Here is a 22,937-nt window from a genome sequence, read left to right on the forward strand (position 1 = left end):
CTATGGACGCTCTACGTACACGCGTATGCATATATATCCATATATATAGATATATATGTATATATATATATATATCTATGCACATGAATGGTACGCGTACACGAGCATAAAGGAGCACGGAACAGTTGATCGTGCGTAGGTTCGCTTTTCTCTGCCAGGACACGCTCGATAAATCGCCGGCTACTTTTCCTCGATACCACTTTCTCCTTCTTGCGCTTTGATTAGCCGTTCCACCGCGAACCGACCAATGGCCAGCCGGTACAGCGGATCGCGGAGATGTTGCCAACCGATCGCGCATGCGCATTTTCAGAATTATCCGTGAAAAAACGAGATCAAAGATGGAAACTTTGATTCGAGTTACCAGCGTTCGAATTAAAGTTCTCTTTTTGATTTTTTTTTCGTAGAGAATTTAAAGTTCTATTGTACTAGAGAGACTCTTAACACATTGACTGCCACGACATACAAAGATGGGTGACAGGACTTACCACTGTGATACTAGAAATATTCATTCTCAACTTAAGATGTTGAGGAAAATAATTTTGGATAGAATTTTTGAGTTCTAACAAGGTTACAAAAATAAGTAGTGAAACAAATTTGAGTTAAAATCAAAATTTTACTTTTGCAGAATATTATACGGTTTTGATCTATACGAAAATATTTTTTTAGTCCATTTTTTATTATCTTTTGTTAAACACTAGTTAAGTCTTTTAATCCTATCCGACGATCCAGCCATAGTTGGCGAACGGCGTAAAAGTTTTCTTAAAGCTCGTTGGATTCCACTGGAAATGAATCCGTTTTAAACAAAAAATACGGGAAATTAAACAAACTGTAGCGTTTTGAAGAAAACATTTTTTTTATATAAAAAATTGCAATTCTTTTGGTATAAAAAACGCCGGGTTGTTTTCCATTGGTACTGAACCCATTTTGAACGAAAAATATGGAAAATTTTAAAAGCTACAGCATTTTGGAGACAAACTTTTGTTTTTCGGTCCAAAGATTTGCAATTTTTTTGATATAAAAAAAAAGCTGGAAAGATAATTCAGCATTGTACTAGCATTTACTACTATTTAATAAAAGATAATAAAAAAATATTTTCGTATAGTTTAAGAGTCTCTCTCCTAAAAGTCAGGTACAATAGAAGGTTCAATTTTTTACGAAAAGGATTAAGAGGGAAACTTTGACTTTAACGCTGTTAGACGACGAGAGTCCCCCCTTAACGGAGCATGCTATCGATCTATACGTCTGCGTCAGAGTCAGGACGAGGAGTGTACCGCTTTATTATTGTTCGAGGAACGCCAGACGATCGGCGGTCGTCTCGTAAAAACGGAACGGTAGCTGCTGGTTGCTATTACTGCTCGGAAAATCCGTGCCAAGGTCTCGCTTTCCGTTTTATTCTCGGATCTAGATATCACGGCACGTGCTACATCGTGATTTTTCCTGCGTTTTCGTGGATTTTTCGAGCGCTTCTGAAATCGTCGCGTTGCGAAAGAAAAATCCCACGAACAACAGGTGACCGATCGAAGGCGTTTGAGAACTACTGCGATTACGCCGATTCTTTTGCAACTTCCTTCGACCCGAATGCAGTGACCCGTACTAACGATCGCGAATATCGATGATCGATCTTCGTAACAAACTATTGTTCGCTACGAATTCGAACGCCTGGCGCTGGGTCTACGATGTTTCTCTTTGGGATCTTTCTGCGTCTCTTTGTTACGTTCCCATTGGACAGTATCGTGAATTCGCGTTGTAATCGAGAAAATTGAACGTTACGTTCCCTTTTTTCGAATCCTTTTGCAACGTTCCGTCGATGGGAAGCCCGATTCGGGACGATTTGATAAAACGAGGAAACGGCTGCGCACGCGGAACTTGAATCGGAGCTAATCCATTATGAAGCGGGCCCTCTTTCGTGTATCGTAACGCTTCGAGATTGACAATGACATAACGCACACAACGCCAACCGTCCTCCATTATTCATCGGGATTATCGATGAATTATCATATTATAATGGCGGCATCGGTATTCGTAGCCTTGAAACGGTGACTCCTCGTCTTGCTACCTTGATCGACGGAAACGTTGCTGCTACTTGAAATCGGTCTCGCAGCGATCGCAAAATGGAGACCGCTCGTTTACTGCTATCGAATAATGGACGTTGAAAGAATCGTTTGGGACCGTACCTTTATTTCCTGTAGCGACGAATCAAATCACCCAGCGAATCGAGCCATACAGGATCCATTGGTTCACCTTTATGTTGGTCTTTAATATTTTTACGCTCATTTGGTAACCAAAGCTATTAATTTTCCATTTGTATAACTCAGAAGTGGTAAAAATGATTCGTAATTTCTGATAAAAATTGTTTTTACATGACTGGATTTTTGCAAATTTATCGTGGTTTTCTGAAAGAGAATGAACATATATTTATTTCCATTACATTATACATTTCGTCAAGTATATATCGTTTTAATTTCTGTGGTACAAATGAATACACCATAATTGTCGATAGTCTCAATATTAAATGATTTATGCCAAAAAATTATATGAAACTATTGAGTAAAACGAGAAGTTCGTGTGTTTATATACTAAATAAATTCGACTGTACTATTTTCATAAAAAATGATTTATTTAGTCAGTAACATAATTATCGTTCGTCTCTATTATTTATTCTCACCGTTCTTTTTTTATACCATCTTCGTAAAATTTTGGCGATTTAATAAGAAATGTTCTTGGAATCTAGCTTCAACTTCTTCGTCAGTTTTCGTTTAGATAATTTTGCAACGATCCGAAAAGGTAATAATTTGGAAAATCGAGAAAGTATGGAGGACGCTCTGTAATATCCCAATTTGAGTACTTAGTTTTATTTGAAACCATAAGGCTCACATTGTCCTAAAATAACACTTCCTTTTTTATCGACAAAACATAAATTTACTGTTAAGCATTTGTTCATTCGTTGCAATTGTTGACAATAAACTTTCGAATTAATAGTCTAGATTTGTGGTAACACTTCTGTTTTATCGACAAAATATAAACGATTTACTGTTAAGCATTTGTTCATTCGTTGCAATTGTTGACAATAAACTTCCGAATTAATAGTCTAGGTCGATGGTAACAGTTCGTAACAAATTATCTTCTTATAATTTAAAATCTAAAAATATTGGTTGCCATCATAAAGACAGTGAATTCGCTTAAACAAATGCTTAATGGTAAATCGTGTTGGAACTAGGCACAATTTGGTTTTTATTTACATATATCGAATGGCTGATCGGTTTTGAATTTCATTTAATTTGTGACCACTTTCATCGTCTATACCCTCGGTGAATCATTAGAACGCGGGAGGTAATTGTTGAAGGGAATAAAATTTACAAAGCATTCGGTTGAATTATGTTCGATGGTGTTGGTCCTGCGACCATACGAGTCGAGCAACGTGAACCGTTCGATCTGTCGCGGGATAATAATGTGAGACGTCGCGATCCGACAGGAGGACTCGACCGATCTAACCAACCGTAGCCAACCGATGCTTCTTGGCATTCTTTGGCTACGTACGCGTTTGGTATTCCACGCGGTGTTCGCACGATGATACTCGTGGCGTACTTCCACGACACTCGAGGAAACCGATTGACGGCTCGAGACCGTCGTCGCGAGCCTTCTACGAGCGATCGTGCTGGAATGCGTTCCCGTAGGCCGTAGGGTGAAGTAACGCGCAGGGAAAAGGTACGATCGAGAAAGAAACGTCTTCGAATAACTTTTGCTCTTCACCCCTGGGGGCCGTTTTATTCACGCTGTTTGCCCAGATTTTTTGTCTCGGTTTAGTTCGCCGATGATGGACGCGGGAAAGAAAGAAGTTATACATTCAGGCCGACTCCGGGGACAAAGTTCGTAGAAATAAGAGAATCCTTCTAGCAACGTTCGTTCGCGAATTAACTGAATTGTCGAATCATTCGTCACGTTGTATTTTCTGATCTGCTTCAGGGTGGGTGAATTTTTGATTGAAATAAATATAAATCGAACGGGCGTAATTTATTTAATATAAATATTTCTATTCCTGATTTTGGTCTTTTTCAATATACAAAGATTAATTGTTATTATCCAGAAATGAGAAAGTCAGAAAATGAGAGGGTAAAACGTAAAAGTGCCTATATCTGCACGCGTAGGACTGCATGAAATTTGTCGCCATCTTGATAATATTAACTCGCGTTTTCGTAATGTTAAATTTGAAATTGCAACGTTCCATAGTCTCTGTTGCAAGAAGAAGCTGGAAAATACAGCGTCGGTGTTCGTAGGCATTAAATTAACGAGTCGCGAACGTAACAACGCGTTGATGCTAACAGTAGGCCGCTGGTTGTTGGGTTGTCTCCCACGGCAGGACCGTGCGTCGACCGCATTCCACTCGCAGACCCTTTCCACCGCCACCGATGTGCTGGGTAATCGACCCTAATCGCCAAATTCGATCTCGAATTATCGTGTCGTCCCGTTTTCACGCGTTCCATGTAGAAACAGAAACTTCACCAACCCATCTCTTCTCTATGCCATCTTGATGCTCGTAGTTCCAAAACGTTGAGTTCGTCTGTGAAAGAAACGCCTAGATTCGTCGCGATATCGATCGGTGCACAATGCATCAAACGTGTCGCGATGATCGAGAGGACAGCCAGGGGGGGAATAGTAGCAAGTGGGAAGCAAAAGACCGGCTCGAAAGCCGTGATAGTATTATTAGTAGTAGAAGAAGCACCGAGTGCAGAGCAAAGCGGTAGTAGGTGGTGAAGCCGGTAGGTGGAACACGATGGTGATTCGGTGACCAGTGGGTCTCCCGGCTCCCTAGAGATACCGAAGGGTAAAGAAGAGGAGGACCAAGAAGGGAACGAGAAGGTGGAGGAGGCTGGTCAGGAGGCGAGGAGGCAAGAGTAAAGTCGGAGACTGGACTCGTACCTGCATTCCATTCCCACTGACCGCGTAGGTCCTTGTATAGGTGGTCGTCCTCCTCCTCCTCCTCCTCTTTTCCTCCTCTATTCCTTCTCCTTCTCCTTCTTCGCCAGGGGAGTTCTCGCCAGTTGTTCTCTCTCCCCTCCTTCGTCTTCGTCCTCATCTTCTTCTTCCTCATCCTCATCCTTATCCTCGTCCTTTTCCTCCTCTTCTTCTTCTGGTGCTACTTCGTTCGACTGGTCGCCGGTATCGGGTCCTGGTTACGCGATGAAGACGTCCCTGCACGCGTTCCGCGAAACTTTACGAAATCTACCACGCGCCCCTTGTTCGCCACCCTACTTTTTCTTCGCTCTCGATGCTGCCCGTCTCTGCACGGTTTCTCGCCCCGAGCGATACCGCACGGTCGAGGATTTTCAGCCGTTTATCTTCGTTTGATCCGCAGGGAGACCGCGTTCCGGATTCCCGATCCCGCCGATCGCCGCGAATACATCGACTCTTTTTACTTTATTCGAAAAAATTATAGCGCAGCCTCGTCCCAGAGCCCCGATGGTCCTACTTTTTCGCAAAGCCCCACCACCACGGGTTTTCGCTCCTCCCCTCCGACCAGTCGTCCCGATAGATAGACCGCGATTCAACTTCGTCTTCGTCTTTGTCTCCTCTCGCCACGTTCCTCTCCAGTTGCCAACCGGATCGCGAGCTTCTCGAAACTTCCCCGGCCAAAACCCGGCGACTATACTTCACCGAAGATCGCGAAAGGAGGTCACGGAAGGTGGCAGAAACGTCGAGTTCCTAAGTCGTGGTGGGACGGCGTGGTCCCGCGCGTACCGCCAAACCGATTTCGAACGAACAAACGTTTCCCGCGGGACCAGTTCGCCGCTCGACGGCCACGCAAACGCGCAAAAATGTCCCGCGGCGTGCATCGCCGTGCTCCTCCGCCGCGACGACGGACAAATATAAACCCCTCGAGTTATTCCAGAGCCGCGATCCTCTTAATTAGAGCAATTAGCCCGTCCGAGAATAGAAGGATGACGCGTTCTGCGCGCGCGAGCGCCACGGAACCGCGCGTCCCGAACGCGATGACCGCACCAGCTGTTGCGATGTTACACCATCGGCTACAAAGCCTGGGATTATCTATTTTTCCAATCTAAACGATTCCACGACAGTTTTAGAAAGATTCCGTGCCAGCGATCTCGAACAAACCGTCGCAGATTTTCCTTCGATGAAATTAAGTGGACAGTGTAGGGAAAATAGGTGTGAATTAAATTCAAAGTAGTATAACTATTGTGCACTTAAGTTTTACATATTATACAGGGTGTTTCGCATTTTTCCATTCACACTTCAGCAGTGTTCGGTCACCACTGGGAAAAATTTTAATTGGGGGGATACTAGAGGCAAAAACAAGACGAAAATCAAGAATACCAATTTGTTAATGGAAGCTTCGTTAAAAAGTTATTAACAATTAAATTCAAAAATTTCAAATCATTCTGGAATAAATGTTTTCGTTTGCAAGGGTCGATTACAATCATTTTCGGTGAATACATATACCCTCGAAATCCTATCCACTTTCGAGAAAAATATTCAAACGGTTGCCCAAATTTTTCGGCAAAAAAAGAAAATGTTAAATCGTTCTGAAAAAAATTATTTTTGATTGCAGGGGTCGATTACAAGCATTTTTGGTTAATAGACATACCCCCGGAATCCTACGCATTTTCGAGAAAAAAATTCAAGAATGTGTGAAATTTTATGACAAAATTAAAAAATTTCAAATCATACTAAAAAAATTATATTTAATTGAAGAGATCAATTACAAGCATTTTTGGTCAATAGACATACCCTCGAAATCCTGTGCATTTTCGAGAAAAAAATTCAAGAAAGTGTGAAATTTGATGACAAAATTAAAAAATTTCAAATCATACTAAAAAAATTATATTTAATTGAAGAGATCAATTACAAGCATTTTTGGTCAATAGACATACCCTCGAAATCCTGTGCATTTTCGAGAAAAAAATTCAAGAAAGTGTGAAATTTGATGACAAAATTAAGAAATTTCAAATCATACTAAAAAAATTATATTTAGTTGAAGAGATCAATTACAAGCATTTTTGGTTAATAGACATACCCCCGGAATCCTACGCACTTTCGAGAAAAAAATTCGAGAAAGTGTGAAATTTTATGACAAAATTAAAAAATTTCAAATCATACTAAAAAAATTATATTTAATTGAAGAGATCAATTACAAGCATTTTTGGTTAATAGACATATCCTCGAAATCCTGTGCATTTTCGAGAAAAAAATTCAAGAAAGTGTGAAATTTGATGACAAAATTAAGAAATTTCAAATCATACTAAAAAAATTATATTTAGTTGAAGAGATCAATTAAAAGCATTTTTGGTTAATAGACATACCCCCGGAATTCTACGCACTTTCGAGAAAAAAATTCAAATAGATGCCCAAATTTTTCGGCAAAAAAAGAAAATGTTAAATCGTTCTGAAAAAATTATTTTTAATTGCGGGGGTCAATTATAATCATTTTCGGTGAATACATATACCCCCGAAATCCTGCCCACTTTCGGGAAAAAAATTCGAGAAAGTGTGAAATTTTATGACAAAATTAAAAAATTTCAAATCATACTAAAAAAATTATATTTAGTTGAAGATATCAATTACAAGCATTTTTAGTTAATAGACATACCCCCGAAATCCTACCCACTTTCGAGAAAAAAATTCCAATAGGTAGACAAATTTTGTCGACGAAATTAAAAAATTGCAAATCATACTAAAAAAATTATATTTAATTGCAGGCGTCAATTACAAGCATTTTTGGTGAATAGATATATCCCCGAATTCCTGCGGATTTTCGAGAACAAAATTCAGTACGGTGGATCTTTAAACAATAATAACTTTTTAACAAAGCCTCCATCGACAAATTGGTATTCTTGACTTTCGTTTTATTTTCGCCTCTAGAATCCCCCATTGCAATTTTTCCCTGGGATGACCGAACAATCTGTATAAAATTTAAGCGCATAATAGTTATACTACTTTGGTTAAATTTAATTTATATTTCCTCTCGCTTCACTGACAGAAAACTCGGTTAAGTATCCCGTTGTATAAAATAAAACTTTGTTAACTCGGAACAGATTTAAGCTATTCGAGGCTTTTTTAACGGGGTGCCATCTTTGGACGTTTTCGTCGCGTCTGTCGTTCGACTCCCGTCTCGATAGTATCGCGAATCGTGTATCGATTCCTCGATTCCTCGGGTTCGAAAGTTTTCGAGCGTCTGGTGTCGAGAATCGACAGCGCCGAGCGGCGATTTTACGTGCGCGAAACGAGCGCGAAGTTTGGAGCGATCGGCGAACTTGAAAGCGGCCCCGAACGAAGGATCCGCGAAAGCAGGATCAACGACCACGCGAAAGGAAGGCTGTTCGGCTCGCGTTACGTGACAATATGCCCCTGTTGATTCGTAATGTGGTCAAACTGCCGATGCGAACCAGCTAGTCGTTCGTAGAAAGTTCACCAACCTCTGGCAACGTTACGTTTCGTGGCTGACTTTTTCCCTTTCACGGCTTTCGGTAGCCACATCGTCCGTTTACTTGAACCACCTAGGTGTCTCTGTCTTCAATCTACGTGGTAACTTGCGCAGTATTGTTATTCCGGATTTTACTTTGTCAGGCTCGTTGGTATAGGAAATCCCATCGACTGAAGACGCAAGGTAGTCGGTGGTTGGACGCGAGCGAGGTTCACCATTAATTGCTTGACTTCGTTTAACCCATAGGGTACTGCGGACGCTTATAAGGATTCAGTCGATCGGTGAACTGCGTGCTGCAAACGCCTATATGCGTCTACAGGGTGTTCGTTAACTTCACCAAAACTATTTAAATATCTCGAAAAGGATAAATATTAAATGGCTGTTCAGCAATCTGTACAAATTCTTATTTTACGTGGGATAAAAAGAAACTTTTTATATGGGATAGTTCTTTGTCAGACTTTGTCTTAACAAAGTATTTATTCAGTTTTGCAACTTCCAAAGTGGAGGATGAAAAATGAAGTCATAAAAATAAAATTTTTTATTGGATTATACAAGGTGTTGGGAAAAATTGTAAGGGGAGATTCCGGAGGCCAAAATAGGACGAAAATCAAGAATACCAGTTTGTTGATGGAGGCTTCGTTAAAAAGTTATTTACGTTTAAAGTTTTGCCAGTACTGAATTTTTTTTTCGAAAGTGAGTAGGATTTCGGAGGTATGTGTATTCACAAAAAATGATTGCAATTGACCCCTGTAACCAAAAATAATTTTTCCAGAACGATTTGAAATTTCGTTTTTTCGTCGAAAAATTTCATACCTTCTCGAATTTTTTTCTCGAAAGTGGGTAGGATTTCGGAGATATGTCTATCGACCAAAAATGATTGTAATTGGCCCCCGCAACCGAGAATAATTTTTCCAGAACGATTTGAAGTTTCGTTTTTTCGTCGAAAAATTTCACACTTTCTCGAATTTTTTTCTCGAAAATGGGTAGGATTTCGGAGATATGTGTATTCACAAAAAATGATTGTAATTGACTCCTGTAACCAAAAATAATTTTTCCAGAACGATTTGAAATTTCGTTTTTTCGTCGAAATATTTCATACTTTCTCGAATTTTTTTCTCGAAAATGGGTAGGATTTCGGAGATATGTGTATTCATAAAAAATGATTGTAATTGACCCCTGTGACCGAGAATAATTTTTCCAGAACGATTTGAAGTTTCGTTTTTTCGTCGAAAAATTTCCCACTTTCTCGAATTTTTTTCTCGAAAATGGGTAGGATTTCAGAGATATGTGTATTCACAAAAAATGATTGTAATTGACTCCTGTAACCAAAAATAATTTTTCCAGAACGATTTGAAATTTCGTTTTTTCGTCGAAATATTTCATACTTTCTCGAATTTTTTTCTCGAAAATGGGTAGGATTTCGGAGATATGTGTATTCATAAAAAATGATTGTAATTGACCCCTGTGACCGAGAATAATTTTTCCAGAACGATTTGAGATTTTTTAATTTAATTTTGTTAATAACTTTTTAACGAAGCTTTAATCAAGAAGTTGATATTCTTGATTTTCGTCTTATTTTGGCCTCTAGAATCTCCCATTAAAATTTTTCCCAGGGGTGGCTGAACACCCTGTATACTTCACTGAATATATCGATTGTATGGGATAGTTCTTTATCACACTTTATTTTAACAAAATCGAATAAAAGATTTATTCAGTTTTGCTACTTCCAAAGTATGGAAAATTAAATCATAAAAATGAAATCCTTTATTATTGGGTTATTATATTCTAAATATTTGATCAATTCAATACATCACTTTTGCCCAAAATTCAAGGAATCAAAATGCTACGATAAAATCGTATCGAGGTAGATCGGTATTTTAAAAATTTTCAAAATTGTTCTCGAAACCAATTTGTACTCTTATATTTTCCATTCACTTTTCCGTGTAGAACACCGTGTATACGTATGTCTGCAAATACTATCCTGAAAGAATAGAGAACGTTCCAAGATGTGTTGACTCTCAGGTAACCGAATAATAAAGTTCGAAAGTGCTATGAAAGCATGCAGCAGAAAATGGGAACGCGATCAATTTTACGCGAGACAAATCTTCGGTGAGGTGAACGTACTTAAAATCTCAGGGCAACCTTTGTTTTCATTCGTACGTTAACAATTCAAAGTACATACTTCTTCGACGCATGTTTTCGCCTATTATTAATTCACAAATCGACTGGACGAACATTTTTAAAAAATATGAACATATCCCCTCTTTCTAAAATTTCGGAGTTTCGTATATCCTTTGCAATATCGAACAACGAACGTATGAAATTCGAGTTACTGTTTTTATAAATTTTAATCCGGTAATATAAACATACTCTATTCAGCATATATTTTTGAATAAAGAAGCGCGAATGATTCGACGATTTATTTAAAAATTTTCTTCCGGCGACGACGATCTCGAAAACGAAGAGCGGAGTAGATCTGCGCAGAGGACGAAGAACCGGAGATTCAAGGACTATAATTGACACAGATCCACGGCAATCTGTTAAAGCACTCGCAAGATATCTCTGCTCGAGCACCATGACAATTTCTAAACGCTTTGGAATAAATTGAGAAAATCTATGAAGCTCGAGGCGCAACGGATGCCCGTGAATCGAATGAAGATCAGAGAAATTTATGAAACGGAGTTTACGGTTCACCGATTAAACGTCATTCTAATGAACCATTGCTGCATCGACCGATAACACGCGATGAAAATTGAATTCTTTCCGTAAAATGACGAAGATCTGCCCAATGCACTGACGGACAGAACGCGTTCGTAACGCGACAAAAATAAGCGTCTGATCTCACTGAATATTACACACCGAGGAAATATTCGATAAGCAATTTCTTGTATAATTTTCCGCGGAATGTGATTGTTTCCATTTTACTTCGATTTAATACTGTTACAGCAATCGTAAATTTCAGGTTTGCTATTTTATTTCATTATACTTTGGTGTTACTAATATACAAAAATATTGGGGATATTATTTGTTGGTACTAGATTTCCGATTTCTACCAATATTACAAATAAGAGAGTATTCAATGTATAGCTTCACATTTTAATATTTATATTACAAAGAACTACGTTATAATTTATAACTTGTAAAATTAAATAAGCAAAACTGAAACAATTTTTAATTAATTCATCACTGTTATTGTTTTGAATATCAGGAAAATGAAAATAGTCGTGTCACATACGAAGAAATTGTTAAAGAAATTATCGAATTTTTTTGGTAAACATCAGAAAATTAATTTAGCCGCATTAAAAATTAATAAACTTTGCTTAAACTTCGATATCTATACTGTAAGATAATACATTTTAAATTGGGAAGGAATTGGAACAGCGTCCCTAATTTTCGTGTTTTAAAAACGATTGTCAGTATAAACAAATGAAACCATAAGCGAAACTGAAATATTTTCAAGTTTCAATTTATCATTGTCACTGATTCAAGTACAATAGAGATGAGAATTGATCGTATTCTATCTAAGGTTGAAACTTTTTGTTTAATTAATCATTTCATAATAACAAAATCAATAAATTTTTGTCTAATGGTTAATAATGCATTGCATTGGAGTAAATGCCTTGTATAAATCTGTATGACTAGCAGTAACGTCCATTTTGAAATGACGGTTGGTCTACGTTACCGATATTCAGCTGACAAATATGGAATAATGTACAACTACGTTACCGACACGATACCGACAATACATTTTAAATTGGGAAGAAATTGGAACAGCGTCCCTGATTTTCGTGTTTTAAAAACGATTATGTCGGTATAAACAAATGAAACCATAAGCAAAACTGAAATATTTTCAAGTTTCAATTTATCACTGTCACTGATTCAAGTACAATAGAGATGAGAATTGATCGTATTCTATCTAAGGTTGAGACTTTTTCTTTAATTAATCATTTCATAATAACAAAATCAACAAATTTTTGTCTAATGGTTAATAATGCATTGGAGTAAATGCCCTGTATAAATCGTGTATGACTAGCAGTAACGTCCATTTTGAAATGACGGTTGGTCTACGTTACCGATTTTTAGCCGACAAATATGGAATAATGTACAACTACGTTACAATACGGTTTTTCTTTTAATTGGAGTATGTATTCATGCCATTGCATTAATCAAATTCAACATAAGTTGTTAAAAAATAATATTTACGCGTTCAAATTTACGGCTTCCGTAAATCTAGTGTTAAATTAGCTAAAGGAGATGTAAAAAGCATAACCTCTAATTCAGTTTTTATCGCAACTATTTTTAATATATTCTAACAAAGTTATGAAACTTCGAAGTTTTACAAGCTTTCAGTAGGAAATTTGTCCAGTAATATACATACCAATTCATTACATTAACGTCTTTATTCTGCTCTAACGTTCGCGTTCCAAAATGTCCGCCCACGAAGGGGTTATGTTGTTCCAGTTAACCAACGCGTAAAAGCGCGGTTCCACACGTAAGCGAAAGAAACTGACATTTCATACGTTACCACCTAATATAAGATCCAATGGTTCGAGGAATGTTAAACCCGCCGCGAGAGATCTCATCGTTTGTGAAACGAGCAAATAGCCTTTGCCTCGGCGGTTGGCATTCGCTAGAAACGCTTCGAAACGCTTTTCGCTGGAAAAGGACGTGTCGCGAATTTCGTCGGATTCCGGTGAGCGGACTTTGTCGTTAGGTCCGGCTGGGTGGTGGCCTATTTTCGCCTAGTTCGCGGCGGGTCACGAACCAGGAGGAAAAGGAAAGAAGAATCGTCGCGTCTCGTCCTGTCTTGTGACACTTTTCGAACTTCTTACGGTTCTTTCGGCGTGCGTAGTTATTCACAGCGCAACCTCGCAACTTCTCTCTCCGTCTCTGTCTCTCCTATCTCTGTCTCTGTCTCTGTCTCTGTCTCCGTCTGCGTCCTGTACTAGTGCTCTTCCTCCCTCCCCCACTCCACCCCGTCCCTCGCGGTGTCGGTAATATTTTGCTCGTCCGCTGTCTCCGTCACTTTATGTCGCGGCATGCGTTTTTCTCGCTCGCTCAATTACTCACTCTGTCGGTATGCCGGGGGAGAGAAGCGAATTCCAAGAGTGGCAGCCTTGTCAAGGTGTTCCTCGCGATCGGTCTTGCGTGGAAAAGATCTGTCTTTCCTTGCGCGGTTGGATCGCTCGTGATCGGCTTCGCGACGATCGAGAGAGAGAGGAACGAGGAAAAACGCGATTCGCGACAGGCTCGCCACCGAGGCTAGACTTTTATATAATTTTATATAATCGATCCGTTGTTCCGTTAATATTTTTCGACCGTTTATTATTCCCGAGGGACCAAAACGATTTGATCCGTGCGCAAAATGTTTCCGTACAAAGAGGGACAAAAATAATATCGTGAATCACGAGCAAGCTCTAATGAGACCCAGATAATCCCTGGAAGTCTTTTTATTCGGTTATTCGTACAGAGCCGGAGTATCGAAGCTCTAAAAACGAGATTCGTACACGCAGCGCCGCGGAACGTGTACGGAAACGGGCGCGCGAGTGCGTGTGTTTCCATCCACGTCCACACGCGAGATTCTCTGGAGGGGTCTGTCACGCGTACAAATAGCTGACCTCGCTTCGTCGCCTCTATCAATGGCTCAACGCTGGTCTGAATGACTTTTACGCCTCTTCCTCTTACTATGCCCTGTATCTCGCTAAGGAAGCCCCCATTCGGTTTCTTCGGATTCTCGTTTCTCCCGAACGCCGACAATTTTCGAAATTGTTTTTCCTTCTCCAGGAAATTTTCAACGCAACAGAAAACACGTTACGGTCGTTGGGAAAGAATGAACCGTATGCAACAAGATGGCCGAATATTAACGTTTAGCGGTAATATCTGATTCGGTGAAGTATTGGTCGTTAATTTGCAAAACAATTTTCAGGTTATTTGTTCGATCGGGTCGCTTCGAAGATCGTCGCGTCGACAACGTAGAACCCTGTATTCTGGCGCGGTAAGGAAGAGTGTTACTTTATCCGATGCGTGACTGCAATACCGACGATCGATAACCGTACCAACCGTCGGTATTACTTTCGAATACCAGTAGTCGATGCAACAGTAGTCTGTCGATAACGCGACTTGATCCGATTAAAAATATCTCCTGCCAGATGGATAAAAAGTCTCGAGCGAACCGAACCGTCTGTTTTTCATTGACAGTTTTTACACCACTTCTCCACGGTCTGATTAAAGTTTCCGTTCGGGCGATAAGGAGCATCGAAAGAATCCGTTCTTGGCCGCGGAGATCCTCGTCGCCAAACGATCGTTACGAAGCCACGCCGATCTTGGCTCGTTAAATTTTACGATCGAGGAGTACAGCGTGTCGCAGTCGCCTGGTTAATTAGATAAAACTAGTGGCCCGATTCTCGGAAGGATTCCATACGCGTGGTCATCAGTGGGAATCCATTCTGCGTGTTCGGTGTCGTTACGATATCGCTGGGCGTCGTATATCTTTTTTAATTTCCGTCGCTGTTCGGTTTGGTCGACTTCGCGGATAAAAAGAGACGGTTGGCGTTGGTCGGAGCGAGGGCACCGCGGATTCCTCGTGATCTCTGCCATTTCGAAGTACTTTCCGTTAATCGTCGTACGTCGAAGGCTCGTCTTCTTCGTCTTGGCCACTTCCACGGAATCGCAACGGGGTCGCAGGGTCGCGACGTATCTTTATCAGGGTTTCGTGTAACCGTCAGCGCGTTATCGGACGACCGATAGCGCACGTGCAAAATAGTATACGTCGACCGATCCTCACGTTCCGTGATCGTTACCGTCGACTCGAGAAACGACTGAACTCTCGATTCGATCCGTTCGATTTCTTCGCCGATCATGGCCTCGTTATTAATGAGCCGCGGTATCGTGCTCCCTGACGCTGGGAACGTATCGCCGTGGAAAAATGACACTCTTTAGTTGGCAATAAACTCCGAATGGTCGGTTTTGCCTTTTTAGATTTTGACTTATGAGGAAAGGAAGTGTCGTAACGAAGAAACGTTTCAAAAAAATTTTTTTTCAATTGAAAAATACGTTTTCAGATTTTTAATATCTGTGGCGATATTACGCCACGGGGAACCTCGATTATTGCAAGAGACTGTAAAGCTAGCGAATGCTACAATGTTAAAATAGCTTCGTCAATGTGAAACTTGGCGTGAAGAGATTGTGACGAGTCAAATTCGTCGTCGTACATCCGTAGAAATATATCTTCGGAAAATGAAATTTAAAAAGAAACCGATTTTTTTGAGGACGTCGTGTCTAGTTCGACATAAAAGTTAAGGGAAATCTTGTTCTTATATAGGAATCCTGGGAAAAATTTTAATGGAAGATTCTAGGGTCCAAAATAAGACGAAAATCAAGAATACTAATTTGTTGATGGAGGCCTCGTTAAAAAGTTATTAACGTTTAAAGCTTCGCCCGTAGAACGGCAATTTTGGGGAACCATTTCTGGCCATACAATATATTTTCGGTAAAGAATTTTTTTCTCGAAAGTACGTAGGATTTCAGGGGTATGTCTATTCACCAAAAATGATTGTAATTAACCCCCGCAGCCGAAAATAATTTTTCCAGAACGATTTGGAATTTTTTTTTCCGTCGAAAAATTTCACACCTTCTCGAATTTTTTTCTAGAAAGTGGGTAGGATTTCGGGGGTATGTCTAATCACCAACAATGATTGTAATAGACCCCCGCGACCAAAAATAATTTTTCTAGAATAATTTGAAACTTTTCAATTTCGCCGAAAAATTTCAGCAGCCCATATTGATTTTTCTTAACAATTTGCTTTTCATTTTTCATAAATTTGTTTGACGCTGTACGAAAATGTTGTCTAATACTTTTCTGTAGGTACCTATAAACACTATTTAAGAAAAAAATTTCATTCAAGTATATCCACTATTGCAGAAGTTATAGTCGTTTCGAAATTGGACCATTTTTATGGACTTTTTCTCACTTTACAGAGTCTAGGAACAACTTTTCTAATATTGTTAGAATTTCTACATATTCTTCACCGAAATACGCGTTGTTAGGCTTTTGAAACATTAAAATCCTCCAATCCGTTCAGGAATTATGATGTTTTAAAAATACACATCAAATTTTGAGGAACCATTTCTAACCTCACATCAGATTTTCGGTAAAGAATTGTTTTCTCGAAAGTACGTAGGATTTCAGGCATATGTCTATTCACCAAAAATGATTGTAATTGATCCCCGTAAACGAAAATAATTTTTCCAGAACGATTTGAAGTTTTTTAATTTTGCCGAAAAATTTTACATATTCTCGAAATTTTTTTCTCGAAAGTGCGTAGGATTTCGGGGGTATGTCTGTTCACCAATAATGATTGCAATTAACCCCCGCAACCAAAAATAATTTTTTTTAAATGATTTGAAATATTTTAATTTTGCCGAAAAATTTCACATATTCTCGAATTTTTTTCTCGAAAGTAGGTAGGATTTCGAGGGTATGTCTAATGACCAAAAATGATTGTAATTGACCCCCACAACCGAAAATAATTTTTCCAGAATGATTTGAAGTTTTTTAATTTTGCCGAAAAATTTCACATATTCTCGAATTTTTTTCTCGAAAGTGGATAGGATTTCGAGGGTATGTCTGATGACCAAAAATGATTGTAACTGACCCCCGCAACTGAAGATAATTTTTTTTAAACGATTTGGAATATTTTAATTTCGACGAAAAATTTGTCCACTTATTGAATTTTTTTCTCGAAAATGGATAGGATTTCGGGGGTATGTCTATTGACCAAAAATGATTGTAATTGACCCCCATAACCGAAAATAATTTTTCCCATACGATTTGAAATTTTTTAATAACATTTTAACGAGATCTCAATCAAGAAATTAATATTCTTGATTTTCGTCTTATTTTGGCCTCTAGAATCTCCCATTAAAATTTTTCCCAAGGACGGCCAAACAGCCTGTATATCCCTGTATACTGTATATCTTTATACTCGTCCAGCAGGCTTTAATTAACCTAATAACTTTTACCATTAATTATCGACCTATGACATGCTTTCGCCCCGAAGGGATCGACGATGATTTCGACGAGCGAAAGTAGTGAACTTTCGAGCATGTATACCTATTGTACGTGGTCGCGTATCGATCGTAACGTTTCAAATCGCCTCATAAGGTTCTTCCGGCGAAGACGATGAAAACCTCCCAGGTCGATCCATTGGTGGTAGATCAATGATCGTTTAAATATCAAGGATCATCGTTCCTTGCATTCCTACGGGTCACGGTGATCCGCCACGCTCGTCCACGCGGCATCCGAGCCGTCTGACGGATGAAACGCTCCACGACGAAGACATGCGATCGCGGTCTGTTGGAGGCTGCCAGACCGCTCTCGAGGATGTTACGAAAGCCGGGGGAGTCGGTCACGCATCCCTGTATCGTGAATTTCGTCGTCTGGCACGCGTCTGCTCGTTTATTTTCAGATATTCGCGGAATATTATGCATACGTCGCGGTCCACTTTGAGCGCGTTCGACGACGCCATCTTTTCGTTTCTTTCCCTCGTTCTTGCGCTCTCGTATATGTATACGATCTACGCTGCGGCGCATAACCATATCACCGCTAAAATTCTCAAGAGTTTCGGAGTATTAATTCATTTTCTAAATTTAGGCTCGTTGTTGCTATCGTTTCTCATTTTCTCCGCTCGCCATTTTTATTTAACGACTCACAGATATTCGTTAACATACAATTACATAGCTGTGATTCGATAGTCCTATACAGGGTGTTCGGCCACCTCTAGCAAAAATTTTAATGAGCGATAGTAGAGGCCAAAATAAGACGAAAATCAAGAATACTAATTTGTTGATGGAAGCTTCGTTAAAAAGTTATTAACAATTAAATTCAAAAATTTCAAATCGTTCTGGAAAAATTATTTTCGGTTGCGGGGGTCAACTACAATCATTTTTGGTGAGTACACATACCTCCGAAATCCTATCTACTTTCGAGAAAAAAAATCGAGTAGGTGCTGAAATTTTTCGGCGAAAAAAAATTTTTCAAATCGTTTTAAAAAAATTATTTTCGGTTGCGGGGATCAATTACAATCATTTTTTATCATTACACATACCTCCGAAATCGTACGCACTTTCGAGAAAAAAATTCCTTACTGAAAATCCAATCAGGTGCCTAAATTTTTCAACGGAGAAAAAAAATTGCAAATCGTTGTGGAAAAATTATTTTCGGTTGCGGGGGTCAATTACAATCAGTTTTTGTCATTAGACATACCCACGAAATCCTGCCCACTTTCGAGAAAAAAATTCTAGAATGTGTGAAATTATTCGAGAAAATTAAAAAATTGCAAATCTTTGTGGAAAAATTATTTTCGGTTGTAGGGTTCAATTACAGTCATTTTTGGTGAATAGACATACCCCCGAAATCTTGCGCATTTTCGAGAAAAAAATTCAGTAAGAGCGGCACTTTAAACGTTAATAACTTTTTAACGAAGCTTTCACCAACAAATTAGTATTCTTGATTTTTGTCTTATTTTGGCCTCTACTATCGCTCATTAAAATTTTTGCTAGAGGTGGCCGAACACCCTGTATAACATATTTGTACAAATATTGTCGTGTAAATGCAACAGTTTATACGTAATCTTATTCTAAAATTTAAGTGTTCCAAACGTCATAGTAAAATGAAATTATTGCAATGAAATAAGGACATTTATTTAACGCAAAATTAGTGTTTTACAGGTTCGCAACTATAGCACCAATGTAATTATAATGTAATAACTAGACTGCGAATCTTCATGCAAATTCATATTTTTGTTAATAAAATTATTGAAATTGGAGCTTTGTAGAGGGTTGTCTCAACCCCTAGATATAATAATTCGTACCTTACTTTAAGTATTTCTTATATTCTTGCGTGTTAAGTGCATTCTGTAGTTTTTTGAGAATTAAAATTTCCTATAGTCTAGTAATAACAATATTGAATTACAACGAAACGATTAAGTTATAATTTGAATGAATAGAATGGAACAGTTTAATAGTATCACTTTCTTATTATCAAGAATAAAATTAATTTCTCAATATCGTGAGATTCCTTCGTTAGTTATTTTAACAACTATTTTTGTTAAGTAACTACTTTCTCTTATGAGTAACAGTAAAGTCACATGTAAAGTTTAAGATTTTGAGGATTCATGAAATCATAAATAGAAATAGAAATGTTTTCGCGATCGTTTCATATTTATCAACGAATAAAGAAATTGCTTGAAGCGATTTAAGATAATTAAAATTGAGATTTTGAAATTACTGTATCCTTTTCTTTGTATTCTTCGACTTCGAAAAAAATTATCCAAAAGGCATACTTTTTCATTATTTACGAAGAAATTTTAAATTTGTTCCGTTTATGCAGTAGAATAATTGGCAATTGTTTAGAATCATGGTCACCTCACCAAATTGAATAGTATTTTAATACTATTCTAAGCACGTTTTCCAATTACATAAATTACAATTATAATATTAATTATGTGTATGGAAATAAATTCGTATATAAAATAGAAACACATATTAATTATTATGTCTAACCTAACTATTTAAGTTTCAAGCTATTGTTTTGCGACTATTTTCATAGTTTAATTATTGAATAAAAATATGTTTAACAATATATACGATATTTCGAGGAATTTAAGATAACTAAAATACTATTAGCACTGATTTGAAGGGAAGTTTGGGGGACGAAGCACCTCAAATTTGTGGTTATTTATAATTTCAAATTAAAACGAACATTTTGATCATACATATTCCCTGATTGTCATCGTCGAAGGGAGAAACATATGTGCATACAAGTTAAACTTCGCCCCTTGAACCCCCCCTTCACACTCAAATTAATGTCGGTGATATTAGAATTCAATTTTATGGGCTTGCAACAATTTTTGACTATTTTCATAGTTTAATTATTGAATAAAAATATGTTTAACAATATATACGATATTTCGAGGAATTTAAGATAACTAAAATACTATTAGCACTGATTTGAAGGGAAGTTTGGGGGACGAAGCACCTCAAATTTGTGGTTATTTATAATTTCAAATTAAAACGAACATTTTGATCATACATATTCCCTAATTGTCATCGTCGAAGGGAGAAACATATGTGCATACAAGTTAAACTTCGCCCCTTGAACCCCCTCTTCACACTCAAATTAATGTCGGTGATATTAGAATTTAATTTTATGGACTTGCAACAATTTTTTATAGAAAAAAGTTGTTCGTATCCTCAACAAGATATTTCAATGTTTTCCAAATCGGTGAGTCAGCCACGATTCCAAATAATTACCAAGCAATTTATTTACATACAGTTATATTATAGAATTGGTGTTAATATTAAGAAATTGTAATGTTTTCCAAAATATTTTCGTGGAAGTTTTTAAAGATAACGCTTTTACTTGTAACGATGTCCCCAAACGTTGGCAAACTTCTTTGTCATGCGGTGAAAGTTAGGAGGAAGAGGAGGAAGAGGAGTATGTTCCTAATGGGGTAGTGATACTTAGTAATTAAGTAGTGTTATTTTAGTTTTATTGTCTTTTATAATAGGTTAAAGTTAACTTTAATTTTAGTTGTAGGCGAGGTTAGGGTTGCGGGAGAGTTAAGAAGAGGAAAAGGAGATGATGAGGGGTAGGAGAAGGAGTTAAAAGAGTAGAAAGGAGGGGAATAACTGGAGCAAGGAACAGGAGACAGGTGGAACTAGGAAACAGAGGATTTAAAAAATTAAAAAATAGATAAAATATTTAAATAGATAAATGGTGTTATTACGAAGCCGATAGTGCCAGTATCGCACCCCAAAAAAATAGAAAATAGAAACTGGAGTAAGGAACAGGAGACAGGTGAAAGTAGGAAACAGAGGATTTAAAAAATTAAAAAATAGATAAAAAATAGATAAAATATTTAAATAGATAAATGGTGTTATTACGAAGCCGATAGTGCCAGTATCGCACCCCGCCCCCGCCCCCGCCCCCCCCCCAAAAAAAAAATAGAAAATAGAAAAATTCTTTGTCAAGAGGGACTTTTCGATATCGTTCTTCATCCCTGGGCCCGCAGAGTCCTAAATTTGGCCCTGCATAAAGGCCAGGTATCGTTTCAGCGTGTAACATTCGCTAACCGATTTTTCGCCATCTGATTGCAGATCGCCGCCGGATACGATACGTTGGAATCGACGCCCGGATGCAGGTAACTAAGACGAAACTGGTTTTCACAATGATTTGACAGATGGATTTGATTCTGAGATCATTGTGAAAGCTGATTTTGTTTGGAGATCGCCGGGACACTTGGGAACTCGTAGTAACGTCCAGTGGGATGAAAACGATTCTAGGACCTTTCACGGTTGAAAGTCAAGGATCTATATTCGCCCAGAATATGTAAGATGAGTAATTTAAATCGACCCCTCGAACAATTTCAACGCTATTAATTATAACAGAGAGAATTTTAAACGTAAGTTGCGTGGCGTCAGTGGTGGGGGAATAATTTAATATTAGGTGTACAAATGAATAATCCTATTTTTTCAGCCTCATTCGATGTTTATTTTCGAAGAAAGTAAATTGATGTGTTGGTTACTTTGAAGGAGACAAAGAGCAATAAGTTGTACATTAAATAAACAAAATTTTTTAAAAATAGTTATTTTTTTAACAGACCTCGTACTCGAGAATCCCGCACACCCCTAATTTCAACACTATACGACCGCAAAAGAGCGGGAAAATCAATTGACTTTAAACTTGATTTTATAGCTGCTTAAGATAATTCGAATTATTCATTTGTACACCTAATATAATTCTTTGTGTTTTGCAGGCGTGCTAGAAAGTGTTTGATAGATAATTTAGAGATCGACTGAACCTTTCATTCTGGATGGAAGACGAGATTTTGACGAGGACAGATCAAACATACATTTTTAGACCTTCTTTTGCACGGTTTGAAATTTGTTTACAATCTATATATTAACGCGTTAAAAACTGAGCTAATTTTGTTTCTCTTTTCATCTAGGTGGCGTGTAAATACACAAAATGCATCTATGTGTAAACAGGAGACAACGAGCGGAGAACTTCGTTTTTATTTAAAATATTTTAATAAAATCCATTGTAAAGATGTAAACATATTTTTTTAGTATCATACGAATTATAAAGTATCATTTCTTTAAATTGATATTGTTTATGTTTTTTTTTCAAGCTGCATTACATTTTAATTTTGGTGGCCAAAAATGATCAAGACACGGTATCAGGTATACAATGACTTACAGTAATGTTGAATAATGATGTATGAATACATACAGATATGTTGAATAATATATTCTATAAGGTGTTCCATAGAAAATGGGTTTTTATATCAAGTTTTAATTTTGTTAACCAACGTAAATATTGTAGAATAACCAAACGAAAAACAGCCAAGTTTGACCCAATATTTCGGAAACTATTAAAAGTTCGAAGCTAAAATTTTATATTTGAGATCCGTACCTCTCCCCCTCCCTCTCCACCAAA

At 38.0% G+C, this 22,937-nt stretch overlaps 1 protein-coding gene across 1 annotated transcript in view; it reads left to right on the plus strand.

Annotated features, from left to right (window-relative positions):
* LOC122397395 overlaps positions 1-22,496 on the plus strand; it is a 38,241-nt gene extending 15,745 nt beyond the window's left edge. Inside the window, exons 3-4 of the mRNA XM_043396531.1 lie at positions 21,596-21,639; positions 22,255-22,496. Coding sequence (XP_043252466.1) covers positions 21,596-21,639; positions 22,255-22,297 — 87 coding nt within the window. The 3' untranslated portion in view covers positions 22,298-22,496. The remainder of the gene's footprint in view (positions 1-21,595; positions 21,640-22,254) is intronic.
* Positions 22,497-22,937: the final 441 nt, after the last annotated feature.

Source organism: Colletes gigas, unplaced genomic scaffold, assembly GCF_013123115.1.
Source record: "Colletes gigas isolate AHSC1104 unplaced genomic scaffold, ASM1312311v1 Colletes_gigas_Sc00009, whole genome shotgun sequence".
NCBI lineage: Eukaryota > Metazoa > Arthropoda > Insecta > Hymenoptera > Colletidae > Colletes > Colletes gigas.